At 53.3% G+C, this 17,554-nt stretch overlaps 5 protein-coding genes across 5 annotated transcripts; 3 read left to right on the top strand and 2 right to left on the bottom strand.

The window, feature by feature from the left end:
* Positions 1-690: 690 nt before the first annotated feature.
* Positions 691-1,129, top strand: BDW47DRAFT_99648 (uncharacterized protein; the record flags this gene model as incomplete). The annotated part of the gene is made up of 1 exon (XM_024820912.1): positions 691-1,129. A coding segment is annotated over exon 1 (233 nt), but the record flags the coding sequence as incomplete, so codon positions are not given.
* A 1,528-nt stretch (positions 1,130-2,657) lies between these two features.
* Positions 2,658-5,654, top strand: BDW47DRAFT_99645 (putative nucleotide-sugar transporter). The gene is made up of 2 exons (XM_024820911.1): positions 2,658-3,824; positions 3,899-5,654. Exons 1-2 carry the CDS (start codon positions 3,381-3,383, stop codon positions 5,231-5,233), a joined length of 1,779 nt encoding a protein of 592 aa, XP_024675194.1. The 5' UTR covers positions 2,658-3,380; the 3' UTR covers positions 5,234-5,654.
* Positions 5,655-5,815: 161 nt separating this feature from the next.
* On the bottom strand, positions 5,816-7,692 carry BDW47DRAFT_133645 (DNA-(apurinic or apyrimidinic site) lyase APN1; the record flags this gene model as incomplete). Its single annotated transcript, XM_024817888.1, has 4 exons — positions 7,113-7,692; positions 6,943-7,062; positions 6,749-6,883; positions 5,816-6,689 (listed from the first exon to the last, which is right to left on the bottom strand). Exons 1-4 carry the CDS (start codon positions 7,607-7,609, stop codon positions 5,816-5,818), a joined length of 1,626 nt encoding a protein of 541 aa, XP_024675193.1. The 5' UTR covers positions 7,610-7,692.
* A 219-nt stretch (positions 7,693-7,911) lies between these two features.
* BDW47DRAFT_99641 (putative checkpoint protein kinase (SldA)) lies at positions 7,912-12,070 on the top strand. Its single transcript, XM_024820910.1, has 3 exons — positions 7,912-9,026; positions 9,135-9,552; positions 9,627-12,070. Exons 1-3 carry the CDS (start codon positions 8,034-8,036, stop codon positions 11,840-11,842), a joined length of 3,627 nt encoding a protein of 1,208 aa, XP_024675192.1. The 5' UTR covers positions 7,912-8,033; the 3' UTR covers positions 11,843-12,070.
* A 1,641-nt stretch (positions 12,071-13,711) lies between these two features.
* BDW47DRAFT_65020 (uncharacterized protein) lies at positions 13,712-16,332 on the bottom strand. The gene has a single exon (XM_024819525.1). It carries the CDS (start codon positions 16,077-16,079, stop codon positions 14,094-14,096), a length of 1,986 nt encoding a protein of 661 aa, XP_024675191.1. The 5' UTR covers positions 16,080-16,332; the 3' UTR covers positions 13,712-14,093.
* Between the last annotated feature and the right edge of the window lie 1,222 nt (positions 16,333-17,554).

Raw genomic sequence — 17,554 nt, 5'->3', positions numbered from 1 at the left:
CAATGATGTGATGTACTATGACGATTGACCTACAAACAAGCCAGGTGGTTGGCGTCGTACAAGCCTTCCTTCCTTGCCTTGGAGATGTGGACACGCCACGACGCTTACTTAGTGGGTTGTGGAGGCTACATACGTAAACAAGTATTGGTTTTATTTTAGATTCATGTTGATGTTATTCTGGCAATGCTGCTGCCTAGTAAGTGAGTTATGAGATATGAGTTGTAATCTGTAACCCCCAGCGTGGAAGCACATGTATACTCCGAGTATACCTATGTACCTAGGCGTTGAATCCCCCTGCGTAATGACGTGATGTTTGGCCCTGTGTAGTATGAGATGAGATGAGATGAGATAGGGGGAGTGGGATTTCCTGGAAGTATGGAGTATTCCCACCTACTAATATGATAATATCAGCTGTGGCTCTGGCGTTATAGCATAGGTATCTAGTTCTTGGTACCTGGTTCTCGGTATCTGTGCTTGATAGGTATTATATATTATGTACATAGTATGCAGGGGTATCTATTCCTATCGGGATGGTCCACTCATTCTTCAGAAGGTCGCCACATCGTTGGGTCTTCTCCAATATTGTTGAGTATATGTCTAATGCACCACCTACCACAGGTGAAGGAGTGTACCTTGTGTTTCCAGTTGATCCAGTCCCTGGTTAGTTAAAGACTGATCTAACCAAACCATGTGCAACCTCCATCCATCCAGCAAAACAAAACTAAACACCTGACAAATAATCAATACTTACTACACCCTCACAATTACTCATTGTATTACTCAAACCCGACCACGTTGAAGGAGAATGGATCATGCGACTGTGTCATTGTCTGTCTTGTCTCCTGTCTGTCTCCTGTCGGGTGCAGACATGCAAGGGGAGGGGTCTGGTCCATCCACCGTCTTACGTTCCGACCTGCTGTGTCTGTCTCTCTTCCTTTCTTCCTGCGCGATGAGATCATCGGATGGGATTGGTTCTGTCGTATTGCCCTCTGGTTGGGGCTTCGAGAGTGGCCTGGCTCATGGGTCAGTCGTAACTAGATAAAGTTTTTGCTTTGCTTGTTCTCGGTGATTAGGGATAGTTGGGGTTAGTATCTGCTAGTTATCGGTGTTTATGCTGGGTTAATCTGGGTGTGGGTGTGCTTTGTTTTGTCGAGTTTCATGGGTTGTATACTGTTTCATTCCACCTTCTCTGTAGGAAGATAAAGGTCTACCATATCCAAGTCATCCGAACCGTTTGTTTTTTTTCTTTTTCTTTCGTAACCCACCAGAAGACATACAGTAGATCCTGAACCCCCCCCCCTCGTCAAGTGCGCCATTCCGGAAAAGATCATACCTGTCAGATGCTTGGGCCTGACCGCGGCTCCCTACGACAAATCATGAACGAGCTTATTACGGGGTCATCAGATGGCCAGACCGAGGAAGGGAGAAAAAAAAAAAAAGAGCGCTACCTAAGGTTCCAACTTCCAAACCAACCACGACGATTGATCCCTGTCTCAACGCCAAGAGTTAGGTGGAAGAGACGGGAGCTTCAGATTCAGCAGCCTGCCGGAGATGTCTCCACCTCTTTTCTCTTTCTCACCTCCATCCTTGGGGGGGCTTTGGCTAATTGGTCCGTCGCACTAGGCTTGGGCTGTGCTGGCTTATTTAACTTTGCACACGGCTCTTCTCCCAAACTTGGTATGGAGACCGGGTTCAGTGTCCGTGGCTTTGTCCCTATTTTTGGGTGCTTATCACGTTGTACCTGACGGACGTTGTTGTTGGGGCCGGTAGGGTAAGATCTTGCACTAATGACTCTGGTGGGATGTTGATGGTCTATTAATGGTCATTGCATTGGCAAGGCATTTTAGGCTGACAGATCAGGAAGAAGAAGGAGAAAAAAAAAAAAAAAAAAAAAGGATAATCCACAGGGTCCTAAAGGAAGTAATAGGGAAATTATTGTTGACCCCGGATCGACCGGAAGAGGGACAAAAAGTAAATGAAAATGAAATTACACCATCCCCTCTATGGAATATGCCCTATTGGGCCTCCCCGCTTTACAAGCGCGGCTTATTCACTGGCGGACGCCCATGCAGACGCGAGAACAAGCGAGATCCAGAGGGCAGACTCAAACAGGCAGAGCGGAAGAGAAGAAAAGAAAAGCCGGTGACGGTGGCTCGTGAATTTGAGGGACTAGCCAGGTGTCTCGTAGTATGGGGCCAAGGGCACTATGCTCCGTCGTAGATGATTAGTGGATCAGGAGAGGGGCGTCAGTGACGAGCTAGGTCTTCTTCATGGGCTCGTATTCGCCGGTGGATGGAGTGGCTCCAGTGGCTGCACCGCTGCAGGCGCTAGAAGAGGGTGGGATTTGACTAGACCGGTGGAGAGTGGAGACGGGCGAAAAAGATCGTAGTCATTCCCGGGCAGGAGAAGCGGGGGACTTGCCGTAGAATTCGGAAATGATGTTGATAATCGTCAGAGTTATGATCATGGTGGTAGGGAGTACGCAGGAGGATGGGAGGAGATATAGAGAAGGAGGAAAAAAGAGTAGAGAAGAAGAGAAGAAGAGAGTGAAGGGAAGATAAGAGAGAAGGCAGTGGGACTGAAGGAGGAAGCATAAGCTGTACAGTCAATAGATGTTATAAATGTTTTCATAACTTCAGGAGATCCTGACTAAGTAATCCACATCCACTCGCTCACATGATCCGCCCGTCTTTCTCACTTCTTCATCTTCATCTCACTCGTCGTTGTTGTTGTTGTTGTTCTCTTGATCTTCATCTTTCACTCTCCCAATTCCTTTGTCCTTTCGTCAATCTCTCCATTCCTGTGTTTGTCGGTTTTCGAACCTCTGTCCGATCTTCCCTTTTGTCCTGTCTCTTCCTCCCCCTGTTTTGATCTTATCTTTCCTTACTTTCCTTTCCACTGTCCATTCTCACTCAACTCCATCGTCCCATCACTCCTTTGGTATCTGTCCTCTGTGGATCGATTAAACTTCGAGACACCTGGAGCAACGCCTCCTGCTATTGTCTCCCTTGCGTCGTTTCCCCCCTCCCGAACCTTTTCTCCTCTCTTCCGACCTGTGCCATCATCCGCTTTCGACCCTCCCACTCCTTTCATTAGCCCCCATCGGCCTCTTTGTCTCAAATCCGGACTAGGCTATCGATTCCTTTACACCGATTCCCAGCTTGCTCGACTGTTCCGACGCTCAGATCTTTCCCTCTCGACTCGTCTCGACAAGCCCCATTGATCGCAGGATTGCCCTCATCGATACCGTCGAGCACGCTGGCCGATATCCTCTTTCCTCGTTTACTGATGGAGCCCGCTCCATGCTAGCCTAACCTTCCTTTAACCTTTCCCTTATCATCCCTTTCTCCTTTCTTCGCATCGTCTTCACTCCCTTCACCATGGGCTTATCGCCGTCCAACAGCCACCATCGACGGCGGAGCTCAGTGCTCACCAGCACGGCTGGTTCATCCCATGCCGCTGCCCTAGACCAGCGGGACGACCCGTCGAGATTGACCGGCGATGGCCTCGGATACAAGCGGGACGACCTGAAAGTGGGCGAGGATCCAGACGTGTCGGACCTTTCCTCAATTGCGGAGAGTGTGGAAATGGATCATATCAGCTCGGATGACGACATTCAAGATGACGAGGAAACGGGCCTCACGGCGAGACAACGACGCCAGAGACGACGACGGAGACAACAACGCAGGCAGTTGGATGCTCGGATTGCCGGGGTCAAGGCGTCGAAGACCGATGATCTCGCGGGTCAGAGTGTCACCCAGCGGCTCCTGATTAATGCGACGTTGATCCTGATGTGGTATTTCTTTTCGCTGGCGATCTCGATTGTGAGTAGCGATGCCCCCTTCCCCGGTCTGGGGTTGAGAGCGGCGGCAGGAGGAAAAGCTAACGCGCTGGATAGTACAACAAGTGGATGTTCTCCGAAGATGACATCGTCTTTCCCTACCCTCTCTTCACCACGAGTTTGCATATGCTGGTTCAGTTCACGCTCGCCTCGACCCTCCTTTGGATCTTCCCCTCCTTACGGCCAAAGGCTCCCCCTCCGCCCGATGGCGCGGAACCCGAACCCCTCCTGACCAAGCTCTTCTACTTCACTCGTCTCGTCCCCTGCGGAACGGCCACGTCGCTCGATATTGGTCTGGGGAACATGTCCCTCAAATTCATCTCGCTCACCTTTTTGACCATGTGTAAATCGTCCGCCCTCGCCTTTGTCCTCATCTTCGCCTTCCTCTTCCGCCTCGAAACCCCGTCGTTCAAGCTCATCCTCATCATCGCCGCCATGACCGTCGGCGTCGTCATGATGGTCGCCGGCGAGACGGCCTTCAATACCATCGGCTTCGTCCTCGTCATCGCCTCGGCCTTCTTCTCCGGCTTCCGGTGGGGCTTGACACAGATCCTCCTTCTCCGCCATCCTGCCACCGGCAATCCCTTCTCCACCCTCTTCTTCCTCACTCCCGTGATGTTCCTGTCCCTCATCGTGATTGCCACCTCGATTGAGGGCCCGTCCCAGATCTTCACCGGCGTGGTGGCCCTCACCGACGAGCACGGGGGTGCCTTCGCGGCGTTCCTCCTCGTCTTCCCGGGCGTGCTCGCCTTCTGCATGATCGCGGCCGAGTTTGCCCTTCTGAAACGGTCCTCCGTGGTCACCCTGAGTATCTGCGGCATATTCAAAGAGGTGGTCACCATCAGTGCGGCCGGTGTCATCTTCCACGACCAGCTGACGCTGATCAATTTGACGGGCTTGTTCGTGACGATCTGCAGCATCGGCTGCTACAATTATATGAAAATCGCCAAGATGCGCGCCGATGCCCAAAAGGCCTCGTGGGACCGGACTCCGGATCTGGACTCGGACTCGGAGGACCTGGGTCCCGTCCGGACCCGGGGTGGATACCACCAGGTCGCGGACCAGGAGACCACGATGGTGGAGTCCCCCACGATCCACGTCGATGACAATGTCAATATCACGCCCCCGAGCGACTTGCCCATCAACGGAGGACGGTCGTTCCGGGTTCGCGCCAGCGGGGCGAGCAGTGCTGTCCACGGGCTCAGCATCAACACCACAAACCTGGAGGATCCGGATAAGATCCAAGTGTCTCGGCCGTCTCCCATGAAGTCGGCCCCGCCGATCGTCATCTCCGCCGACACGCAGTTCCCGCCCCAGGGGACGCGGGGACCCAGCCCGTCCGAGGATACTCGATCATCGCCCGAACGACACCACGCCAGTGATGGACAATGATTGGACCGCTCAGCTACCTTGTCCTCTCTCGTCTCTTGTACTCCGACTGTCGATGCGTTGCCTCCATGCCGTTCTCATCCAGCTCTCCAATCGCGTCTTAACGCATACCCAGGCTCTCCGTGAGCCAGGAAGATCTTCGAGAGCAGCGGCCCGTGAAAGACAACGCCCACGCTGGCAATGCGATATACACGCGTCCTCACATCTGTTGATTTATATCCACGACTCGGGCCCGCACTTCCCTGGAAGCGCACAGTCCACCGCACATATTGGCGCGGCTTCGTATAGAGTGATTGTTTCGCGTGATGTACCATGTCTACTACTACCCAAGAAAATATCTCATCTCATCTCATCTTATATATCTTAGCATTTGGACTTCCAGCTGAAGTCTGGCATATTATACAGAATACCCATTTGCATTGAACTTATCCGAACCATTGTCGTAGTTTTAGGTGTATATTAGTGTAAGTATGTAGATGTAGATTGAACGGGTTTAATTCGATAATCGCATACCACAAGGCTCAAATTAATATGTTACAGTCGGGTGGTATAATCCTTGTGTACGGAGTACGGAGTAGTAATATCTCAATCCTCCTCCGCATGACTCTGACACCCCTCATCCTCACTCCCCCCATGTTCATCATCATCACCATCATCAACCTTCTTCCCACCCCCCCTCTTCCCCCGCTTCGGGGCTCCATTCATCATCTCCATGAGCGTCTTCTGCCCTTTCCTTGCAGGACTCTTCCCGCCCTCCTTCTTCAACCTCTTCTTCTCCTCCGCCTCCATCTTCCTCTCATACTGCTCCTGGTGTTTCGCACGCACCTCCTTCCCCTCGTCCGCCAGTTGCGCCTCCAGCGCGCGGAATTCCGCCCCCTCGGGATCCATCCCGATGAGCGACTCTAGGAGCTCGATTTCACGAGCCCAGACCCCCGGGTCTGGTACCGCGGCCTGGGATTTGGAGGTTGAGTTTTGGGGAGGGGGTCGGTCGATGGGTGTTTCGAGGATCATGGGAAGGTTTTCGAAGCGCGGCTCGTTCATGACGTTGTGGAAGGCGCGGAGGCCGAGGAATCCTGTGCCGATGTTGGCGTGCAGGTCGCGGTTGCTGCCGCGGGGGGCTTTGGAGTCGTTGAGGTGTAGGGCGCGGAGGTGTTGCAGGCCGATTTGGTCTTCGAATTCTTGGAGGAAGGAGGTGAAGCCGGCTGGTGTGGTCAGGTCGTAGCCTGCTGCGAAGCTGTGGCAGGTGTCGATGCAGATTCCGATGCGCGGGTGGTATTCTGCTGGGATTTGGGAGAGGATCGTGCGGAAGTCGCTGAGGTTCCCGCCGATTGTGGAGCCGTGACCGCACATGGTTTCGAGGACGGGGACGACTGTGGTGGTTGCTGCTAGGGCGTTGGTGAGGGCTTTGGCGAGGCGGGTGAGTGCGGAGGGGAAGGGGCTTTGGTTGGCGCTGCCGGGGCTGTTGAGGTGGGTTTTGTTAGGGTTGTATGGTTAATGGGGGAGGGGAGGGGGATGTACTGGAAATTGTAGAGGGTGATTCCTAGGGCCTCGCAGCGGAGGAGGTCTTCGAGGAAGGAATCGTAGGCTTGCTTTGCTTTGGCTTTGTCTTCTTGGGCGAGGTTGACGAGGTAGGATCCGTGGGGAAGAATGTGTCTGTTTGAATGTGAGTCTGGTTGTGTGGCTGACTGGGGCGTACTTGATGGCAAACTTACTTGTTGCCGTCATATTTCTGGTCGATGCAGAGACGACGGAATTGGTCTCGATGGTCGTCTTGCAGTGGAGGGTTGTCCCATTTCCTCTGTGATTTCAGGAACAGAGCAAATGCATTGCCTCTGCAAGTAATCGGTTAGCGTTGATATTTATGGATAGACAGGCTGCATACCCAATGTGAACACTATTGTTGATGGAATTGAAAACACCCTTTGCTGCACTGACATGAGCTCCCACACACATGCGCAGACCCTGCGTCCGAGCCCTCAACGGCACCATCTCGGCTTCAATCTCCTTCTTCGTCTTCCGTTTTTTAGTGGTTGTCACGGCCGGTGCGGGCTCTTCCGTTTTTTCGACCTTGGTCTGCGCTTCTTCGTCCGCCACAACCACACTGGTAACTTCTTCCGCGATCGTCTCTTCCTTGATGGGGACTTTGACAGCCCGTCCACGGGCGTTTCTTTTCAACGCAGCGTTGCTGGATGTGCCCTCGTCTTGTTCAAGCTCTTCTTTGACCTCCAGATTCGGCAACCCCTCATGCGATTTGGTGCGTTTCGATCGTCTTAGAGGGGAGCTTGGCTCAGTACTGTCGACCTGTCTTTTGCTGCCTTTGCTAGGACTCGCTGTCGGCGAGATCGCACTCGAGGCCGCTTTACGGGCGACGCGCGGCATGTCAGCAGTCAGATCACGAAAGTGTGGGGGCACTAAAATATGCACTGAAGCTGGACGAGTTCCAATCGATAGTTGCAGAGAGCAAGGAATAAGGGCTTGTACTAGTTTGGCTGCGATAAGAAACAGCTCAAAGTTGGCGCGTCGAGCGTGTCGCGGGGCTGACTCAGCAGAGCTCATTAGCTTTCCCGATCGGGTAATCCACCCACGTGACTCGTTACTGGGACAACGGGCGGCAGTTGTTTATCGATAAACGACCCGTTTTGGATCCGAATCCACACCAGAATTTCACCTTCAACGACCATCGACCACCCTGTCATTCGACCGCCACGACCACCGACACAAGCCCAGATTATACCCAACGCCACTAATATCTAACGAAAACAGATTGTTTCCTCCTTCCACCCCCTCATTCGCCGTCGCCGCCATGGCGGCCTCCGAGGACTTGGTTGACTTCGATATCATCGAGAACCAGAAAGAAAACATCCAGTCTTTACCCGGTGGACGGTCCGCCAGGGAGCTGGCCCGGTTATTCTCACCAAGGGAATCAGAGGGGAAGCTCGTTTCCCCATCGCCGAACGACACAAGGACGCTCAACGACGCCATTCGACAGGAATATGAGACCGAGCTGCAGGCCATTGCAGAGTCGGACGATCCGCTCGATATATACGATCGCTATGTCAAATGGGCCCTGAACGCGTACCCGTCTTCTCAGGCCACGCCGGAGTCCGGACTGTTACCCTTGCTGGAACGCGCTGTGCGCGAATTTCTGTCATCATCGCATTATAAAAACGATCCTCGCTATCTACGCCTCTGGCTTCACTACATTAGACTGTTTTCCGACTCCCCGCGCGAGACGTTTGCTTTCCTAGCACGTCACCACATTGGAGAAGGCCTCGCCCTTTTTTATGAGGAATTTGCTGCGTGGCTGGAGGGTGCAGGCAGGTGGACACAAGCCGACGAAGTGTATCGGCTGGGCATTGACCGGGAAGCCCGTCCCGCCGAACGGCTCGTTCGGAAATATAGCGAATTCCAAGAGCGCTACGAGCGGCGCACCCAGGATAACGGACCGTCGTCGCCCGCCTTGCCCGCTGTTCGTCCGGCGTTGGTCGCCAAGGTGGACCCCTTTGCTTCGGCACCGGCTGAGCCCAGCGACCCGCAGGCCCAGCAACAATCTTCTCCCGCGGCGTCCGCGCCCAAGACGAAATCGAAAAAGCCCAAGATGGCCATCTTCTCCGATGCAGACTCCGGAGCAAGCCAACCAGCGGTGTCTAAACCGTCCAAGGGATGGGAGAGTATCGGATCGGTGCAGGACCGAAAGAAGGAAAACACGATGGAGGCAAAGCCGTGGGTAGGCGAGACCTTGAAGGCCGGGAAGAAACCGGCGCCCACGCAGAAAATGGCGATTTTTCGGGACGAGGTAAGTACAATTGGTTTTTTGGCCCTGACTCTCGACTTCCACGTATTTACGATCACAGGACTAATTAGTGGCATGAAACCCTCTTCGGTTTACGATTTATGTATCCAGTCAAATTCCAATGCAGAAAACAATGAGCCTATGCAATCCAAGCATGTTCCAGAACATCGTATAAGGGAGGCAGTTAACCCACGTACCGGAAGGCGAGAACGCGTTTTCGTGAATCTAGATGCGGTATATCCGGACATTGCCAATCCTTGCAATGAAGTTAGTTTCGAAGAACTTCGGGCGATGAACCGTGGGTGGATGAACAAGAACTGGCGGGCGCAGAAAGAGCCCCTGAGGCAGATTACCGGGAATGAGCAGGTTGACCCCAGCCTTGATAGGGACTTACCGGAACAATTCCACCACAAGTTGACCGTCAAAGATGTCGATCCCCATGCTGCGGAGCACGATGCAGTCATGGAGAAGAAGAGCAAGAAAGCACAGAAACTCAAACTGCGCGAGGTCAAAGGAGAAACACAGACTGGTAAGGCCTGTCCTGACATGCATACTCGTCTGGGTCCCACGCTTCCGGAGCCACACCACTGACTCTATACACAGTCAAGATGAAATTCGATTCCCCAACGAAGAACAACAAGTCGCGTCGCAAGAGCACCCACGAACCAACGATGACCATGCACACTCGGGCCGCCACGGATGAGATATACAGCATCTTCAACCAGCCACTGAAGGCAGAGGAGAATGTGGCCGAGAGCAGTGATTTCGAGGACGACGACTACACCAGCGGCGGCGAAAGCACGATGACCGGCCACCTTTCCGCCGCATCGAGCGACTTCGGCGACGATACCTTTCACAAATCCTTTGGCGAAAGCGATGGTGACGGTCTGGACGACACCCGCGCAGAAAGCGTGGTGGATGGCGAATGGACTCAGTACTCGACGAACCAAGACACCTGCGATGTGTCCGCTGTGCAGTCGCCATCCGGCACTCCCAGGCACTCGTTGGATGGAGCAGATGACGCTTGCAGTGTGGATAGTGACGAATATGATCAAAGGGACCGATTTGTCCCTCAGATGCCAGAAGACTATAACCCCCCAGTTGGCACGTACCGTGACCCTGCCATTATGGCCCAGAATCGCCTGCCTTTCATGACCCCTATCGTGGAGCAAACCGAACACTCCTTCGCTTCAATGACCGCAGCTCGGGCTCATATGTACAGCGCGAAGACCCCCTCGAAACATTCGTCGGCTAATCTCCTCGCCACCCCTCTCGCTGAAACCCCTCGCCTGGGTCATTTGCCCGAACTCCCGGAAGATGTGACGCTGAGTCCCACCGCCGCGAAGGCGCTTTCCAGCTTCACCTCCCACTCCCCAGCCAAGCTGACGGGCTCTCCCCGAGTTATTGTCCCGGACGCACAGTGCAATCCAACCCATAGCAGCGTCCGCAATACCATTCTCAGGTCCCTGGAGCCCCCACTAACATCTTATCCTGGCTATCATAGTCACCCGGAGATGGGGACACACTACGCTTCTGAGATCCAGAGATTCATGAAGACTGCCGTCAAACGCCCCAGGAGTGGCGACGAGGCTTCCTTCGATGTGCCGATCTTGGAACTCCCGGGGTCTGAACGAAGTTACATCATCAGGAGGGAGCTGGGGGCCGGTGCTTATGCCCCTGTTTATCTTGCTGAGAGCATCGACAGCTTGTCCTCTGACTCGGAAGCTGATGATAATCATCCCGCTTGCCGCAAGGGGAAGTCCAACATGCCTCGGTATGGATTCGAAGCGATCAAGTTGGAAGTCGGGCCGCCGAGTGCTTGGGAGTTCTACATGATACGGACGGCCCACGAACGGCTGATACGCAGCCCTGGTTTAGCTCGCAGTGCGGAGAGTATCATTAACCTGCATGAACTGCACGTGTACAAGGGCGAAAGCATCCTGGTGGAGGATTACCGAGGGCAGGGGACGCTGTTGGATCTGGTGAACATAGTCCGCAACGAGCCCATCACACCCAACGGCAACGGCGAAGGCCTCGACGAGGCTCTGGCTATGTTTTTCGCCGTGGAGCTTTTCCGAACCGTTGAATCTCTTCACGCGTGCAATATTCTGCATGGCGATATCAAAGCGGATAACTGTCTCGTTCGGTTCGACGACAAGCCCGCAGCGCCGCCTTCTCTTCTCGATCTGGACGGGGATTTCCCCGACCCGCGGGAAATCCACTACTCTCCCCGCGGATCCCACGGCTGGGACAACAAAGGTCTCTCGCTGATCGACTTTGGACGCGCCATCGACATGCAAGCCTTCAATCCCTCCGTCCAATTCGTCGCAGACTGGGAAGCCAAGGGCCACGAATGCACCGAGATCCGGGAGAACCGCCCCTGGACCCACCAAATCGACCTCTACGGCCTGGCGGGTACCATCCACGTCATGCTCTTCGGGAAATACATCGAGTCGGCCCCGATGCGCCGCAGCGAGGGCGCTCCCGCCCAGTCTAGCGGCGCCACCCGAACCTACCAGATCCGCGAGTCGCTCAAGCGATACTGGGAACGGGACATTTGGCGCGACGTGTTCGACCTCCTTTTGAACCCTTCCGCCGATCGCTGGGTCCAAATGGAACGACAGGGCACCCCGCAGGATGAGAATGAAATCAGCGTTCCTGGATCGCCTGTCCTCCCTGTCCTACGGTCGATGCGGTTCGTGCGCGAACGCATGGAGGCGTGGCTTTTGGCCAACGCGGAGAAAAAGGGCCTTGGTCTGCAGATCCGTAGATTGGAGGCTATTTACGCGGAGAGAAAGAAGCGATTGGAGCGGACATGATTGTCTACTTCAGACTTCTTTCTAATCCTCCCATTTCTATAATTTTCTTCTCTCTCCGCTTCCCTCTTGATTTTGTTGCTTTGGTGGACAAGCTATTCTTGTTTTACGATAGACGCGATGCTTCACGACAACTTTTTATCTTCCTTTTGCGTTTCCTATACCCCCCCAACTTCCCTTCTGGATCTCACTCGTTTTCTTCTTGCAGCGTTGGCGTTTGAGGTGGAGAGGCTGAACCTCGATCTTTGTATTCATGTTATCAATTCTTTTTGTGGTATTTGTTTCTGTCTTAGTTATATCTACCTAATATTCATTCTATGTGGTTCTCTACAGACTTCCCAGGTTGACCTGATAATCACCGTACATGACACCAGAAAGCTATCTATCTATCCATCTCACCAACTACCTACTTTCTTACTAACGGTGTACAACTACTGCTATTTCTACTACCATACCACTATAAAGATCCCCTCCCTTACACAAGGTAAAAGAGGACCATCTCACCAAAGTATCTTTCAAGAAAGAATGGAAAGAATGTAATATCAATTCGAATAAATCAATTCAGAAAAACTCAAGATCGTTGACTCCGCAATGAATAGCGAATCAGCCATCAAATCAATCAATAACATCGTGTCCATATCATGTCCATATCCATGGTAAGTCATCATCATTATCATCATCAGCAGCATCAATCAATAATAAGCATCAACATAAGCATCATCGGCAGTACTAACCAGACTTTGTTGCGTCCAGGGTGTTTGTTTTGCTGGTTGGTTGTTTGTCTGTCTAGTATGCGCGCTTGGGGAGTGGAGAGAATGTAAATGAAATGAGGAAAGAAAGAAAGGAAGAAATAGAGAGGACCATGGGAGAGAAAGTAGTAGATGGATCATGAAGAAGGAAGAGGAAGAAGAGGAAGGAGAGGAAGCTGGAAAAATTCGTAGTGAAGAGTGTATGATAGAATAGATTGAGTTCTTCTGCTTATACAAGACAGGAACAAAAAAAGAGAGATAAAGAAAGAAAGTAAGAAAAGAAAGAAATCATAATCTCCAGAAAGGAAACAAGACTGAAAAAAACAAATCGCTGCAAAACGCTTGTCATTCATTCAACGTCACAGCCATCATGATCATTTCAGTTTTTCTTTTTGCGTCGTCGATCGTTTCATGCATCTATTGAGTAGTCGTTTCAATCAATACCAACATCAACATCGTCTCCGTACCGGTCATATTGCAATGCATGCATGCTTCTTGGGGTCAAGATGGGAGGTTTGGTTTTTGGGAGAAAGAAGAAGCATGCACGCTGCTCATCATCATAAAGTCAAGTCAAATCAAGAAAAGAAAAAGACGCCAAGACGATGACAGGGGTAGATGGACTGTGATCAATCGAAGGGAAAGTGGAGAGGGAATAAGGAAAGTTAAAGATAGGTGGTGGTTGAGAACAGCCGGGCTGCAGGTTGTACAAAAGGCTTGCTTGCCTCGTGTTCCTCTCGCTTGACGGTGTTGATCCGAACAAGGCGTTGCTGATGTCGGCCAAGAGAGGGTTGTTCAGGTGAAATAGAAAAGAAGAAAAAGAACAAAGAGGTAAAGAAAGGTTAATGAGTGTAGTGGACCGGAGATCAACAATGGCTTTCGGGAGTTGTCCATGGCTATTGTTTTGCGAGATAATGGCCACTGTGGTGGGAGGTCCAAGCCAATGTCACTCCGGTCCGTAGATTGAGACACAAGGAAATTAGAAGTGGGAAAACTGGTGAAAGATAGTGTAGGTTGATCAGTTCAACCAAGAGAATAGAAACAGAAGGAGATTATCGCATGTGGTCAGGAAGTCTTTCCATAGCCACGTCGGAAGAGGTACACCGTTCGCTCATGGCTTATTGGGAGTACCTAACCACACAATTATCATCCAACAGACTGTAGGTGTGTTGTCCACGACTTTTGTGTCGGGCTGTATTTGTCGATTGTTTATCGTCCTTGTCTTGGCGAGGTGAGCAGAGTTTTGGGGTTTCGTGTATTCTTTTTTTTTTCTTCTTTTTTTTTCAATTTCTCGTTTTCTTCTTGTGTTGTTTTTATCTCATTCATAATATCGTCAGGGCCATTTCGGTCATTAGATCACTTGATGGGAAGGATCTAAGTCCAAGCGCATCATCTAAATCATTAAAAAAAGGGATATCAAAACACGTTGACACCATGGGGTATGGCGAAACCAGATTCCAACGCCGTCCGCCCTCTAAGCGGTTGGGCAATGTCGGTTCTGGCCAGCCTTACTGTTTCGTGTAGGGCAAATTCAAGATCTGCCGGCGAATGCGCTCGGCGTCGGAGATGCCCCGTTCGGTAGGATCGTACGGAAGCACGCCTGTCCGTGCCCGACTGCGGCCTTGGGAATCCGGGGTCGCCAGTTTGGGTTGCGGGTTCATGGACCGGCCGATAAATGGGTCGGATAGGGAAGGCGCGTGCCGAATCCGCCGGGTTGGGCCGGGCCGTTTGGGGGTCTCGATCTTAAACGGGGATCCCAGGCGCCGGATGTTCTCGCCCGCATCGCCATCCAGATGGTTGAGCAAAGAGGGGATGGCGAGTTTGTCCGTGGAACCGCGTTCATCGTTGCGCGATGACGACGACGGAGGGGAGAACAGTTGATTGATGGCCGGAGGATGCACCGCGCTGGTCGTCGCCCCGCGGGTTCGCAGTCGGATACGGCGCTGGCCAAAGTCGTTGAGTTTGCCCTGGCGGAATAATTCTTCCAGGTGGCGTTGCGTTTCGTCTTGTGCCGGCGACTCGTCCGCAGGAAGATCGTTGCGAGGGACCGCACCGTGCTGGTGCTCCGCAGTCGGGAGCGCATCCATGCGCGGTAGCGATCGCAGCCGGGCGCCCGTCACATGGATGGTCTCGCGGCGGGAGCCCGGGCGATGGATTCGGTGGCGGGAGGTGTTCGGGCCCCATGTATTGTACGCAAACGGGGACCCGAGACGAGGCGCCTCCATCTCCTGTTCGTCGAAGCTCCACGACTTGGGCGGGAGCGAACGGGGTTCAGCAGATGGAAGAGGATGCCATTCGGGGTTTGTCATATGAGACGGTCCCTCCGCCGCCAGCTGCGATAGGGGAGTGGGAACGGAACTCGTGACCAGAGAGACCCCCAGGTCGCGCGTGGCATAGGCGGCGTTGTTGCCCGCGCTTTCGGGCTCGATGCGGGGCAACAGGTCCAGGGCCGGGCTCGGGCTTTTGGACTGCATCATCCGCTGGTAGTGCGGCGCAATGGAGAACTTGCGTTTGCAGAGCAGTTTGAGTCTGCGGCGCGTGGCGGCTTCCGACCGGGGCCAGATGGGCGTGGCTGGTTCCGCTTTGGGCGTCGGGGTCGCATCTCCACTCCGCGATTGATGCGCGGGCGCAGAGGGGCCGGCGGAGGGGTGCTGGGTGAGCCGAAAGCGCTTTCGTTCCCAGTTCCTCTTGGCCTCGCGCGCGACCCGGTGGGTGACGCCCAGCGGCGGGATACTGCCGGGGGTCATCTTGAAAGGGGTGATGAGGGGGTTCTGGATATAGAGCTGGTAGGTGTTCCAGAGGTGGTTGTCCATGTCCAGGGTCCACTTCTCCTTGGATCGCAGACCGCGGGGCCTCCACGGTTTCCGGGGCAGCGGCGGCGAGTCTGCGAGCGGCTTGGGGGCAATTTCCAGGTGGAAGAACGGGTCATAGGAATCGCTTTCCATGCTGGTGCAGCTTCCGCCCACGGAGCGCCGCGAGGCGTAGGTTTCAATCGAGGAGATGGAGGAGTCCGACGCATGCGAGCACGCGGATCCCGGACGTTCAATGGCGTCGCCCCACAGCTGGGGATCGTCGGACCGCCAGGAATCGGTGGGTGGGGGGTCGGCGGGGTCGGGACGGATCTGGGCCGGGGGAGTTTTCAAGGCCACGCGATGCCGGGGCGGCGCCAAGAGGTGAACATTGTGGGGCGGGGGGATGGAGGACGAGGGGTTCTCGGCCGGCTCACAACTAGGGGGGATTTCAATTGAGGGGAGGGGGACATCGGGGGAGGTGGAGCGGACGGTGCTGCGGTCGTATTCGACTTGCGCAAAGATGTCGGACCCGGAGCGGGCGCGGGATCTCCGCCAGCGACAACTAGCATGACGGGGCGGGGGAGGCGGAACTTCAAGTTGAATTGACGACCGTTCCGGGGTCCGTGGCTCACCGAAACTCATTGAGGGGAAGGTAAAGTTCTTGGGCAGGGTGCGCGACAATCCTTGCTGTGGGAAAGCCATGACAGGCGACGTCCCGATGTGGGGACGATCGAACCAGGCGGGTGATCGATCCCAAATACGCTGGTTCGTTTTTTTTTGTGTCCGATGTAGGCAATCTCTATGGCCCAATCATTTCGGTGGTCGCAACCCAGTCAATGGTTTCAACGATAGGGTGGATTTCACCAGGGACGGCGCAGGCTATCCGAAACGATGTCGCAGCGACTCTCGAAGTTCAGCCCAGGGCACGTGAACCTTCCGCTCTGAAAGATGACCCGGGAAAAGATTCCGGAAAGTAGACGAGGCAAGGAAATGTGATTTCGACGGTGCAACGCAGGCAATAGGATGCGATGCGACGTTGACGAATGCGCGTGCTATAGATGTCGTAAAATCGTAAAAGTGGCGTTACTGAGTTAGAAAAAAAAGGAAAAGGAGACAGAGAATGAAAGCAAGAGTAAAAAAAAAAAAGAAATGCAACACGTCAAGGTGAGTGAGTGGTTGGATGTGCAGGACGATGTGAAGCTGGACAGTCAACACATCGCATAGGATTCCGGGCTCCGTTCGGGGGGAGGAAGGAGGGAAGCTCTATGGGATTGGACACACAAGAACGCCAGACCAACACAAAAGAAAGGGTAAGGAAATGGAGTGGAAGGGATGGGAGTGAACAAGCCACGCGCTTGATTTGAGAAAATCAGCGACAGTAGCTTGTGCGGGGGGGGAAGGGGGAAGGGGGGAAGAAAAGAGAAGGGTGGAAAGAGAGGTGGAAAGAGAGGTGGAAAGGTGAGGAAGAAGAAGGGAAGAAGAAGAGAGAGAGAAGTGGAGGAAGAGGAGTAGAGAGAATAGAACGGGCTGGGCGTGGAAGGATCTCGGGGCAGATCAGGGTTACCACTATAGCAGTAGTACACTAGACTATTACTCTATCGATCAGATATACTCTCCTACTTCTTCTCTGGTGATACTTCCAATATCAACAGTAAATAAAACCAGTCCCCATTTCGACCTCAAGAATGTAGTAGTCGGGTGACGGACTTCCTGTTCAAAACAATCATATCATTCTTTCAGAGCCACCAATGCTCTGATTATATGATTATATTTCCGATCCCTCGTTCCTCTCGAGTTGTTTCCCCCTTTTTTTCATCCATCTTCGCTACTCTGGTCCACTGATCGGACAGATCGTGCGGTCAGGCTATCTTCGACCGCCTCACCTCGGGAAAATTCCAGGTGTTCAAGTCCCACTGTTGGACAAATGATATCCCTTGACAATTCCAAGCGGACCCCATGATTCGCGCTGCAAGAGCGCAAGGGAGCATGATCATGTTGCTCCAACGCCCTGCATCCACCAATCATCTTCTGTCCTTTCTCGTCTTTTTTCGTCCGTTGGGCGTTGAATCTTTTTCCCTTCGGCAAATCGGAGACACCCGTTTTGTTACCATATATCGATCGTTCCTCCATGAGAACGGCATAAGAAGCGGTCAGTCGTTCTATCCTCTGGCCCGATG

This window comes from Aspergillus candidus (assembly GCF_002847045.1).
Source record: "Aspergillus candidus strain CBS 102.13 unplaced genomic scaffold BDW47scaffold_5, whole genome shotgun sequence".
In the NCBI taxonomy this organism is placed as follows: domain Eukaryota; kingdom Fungi; phylum Ascomycota; class Eurotiomycetes; order Eurotiales; family Aspergillaceae; genus Aspergillus; species Aspergillus candidus.
The sequence above is the reverse complement of the archived record's forward strand: the minus strand, read 5'-3'. Positions and strand labels throughout refer to the sequence as shown.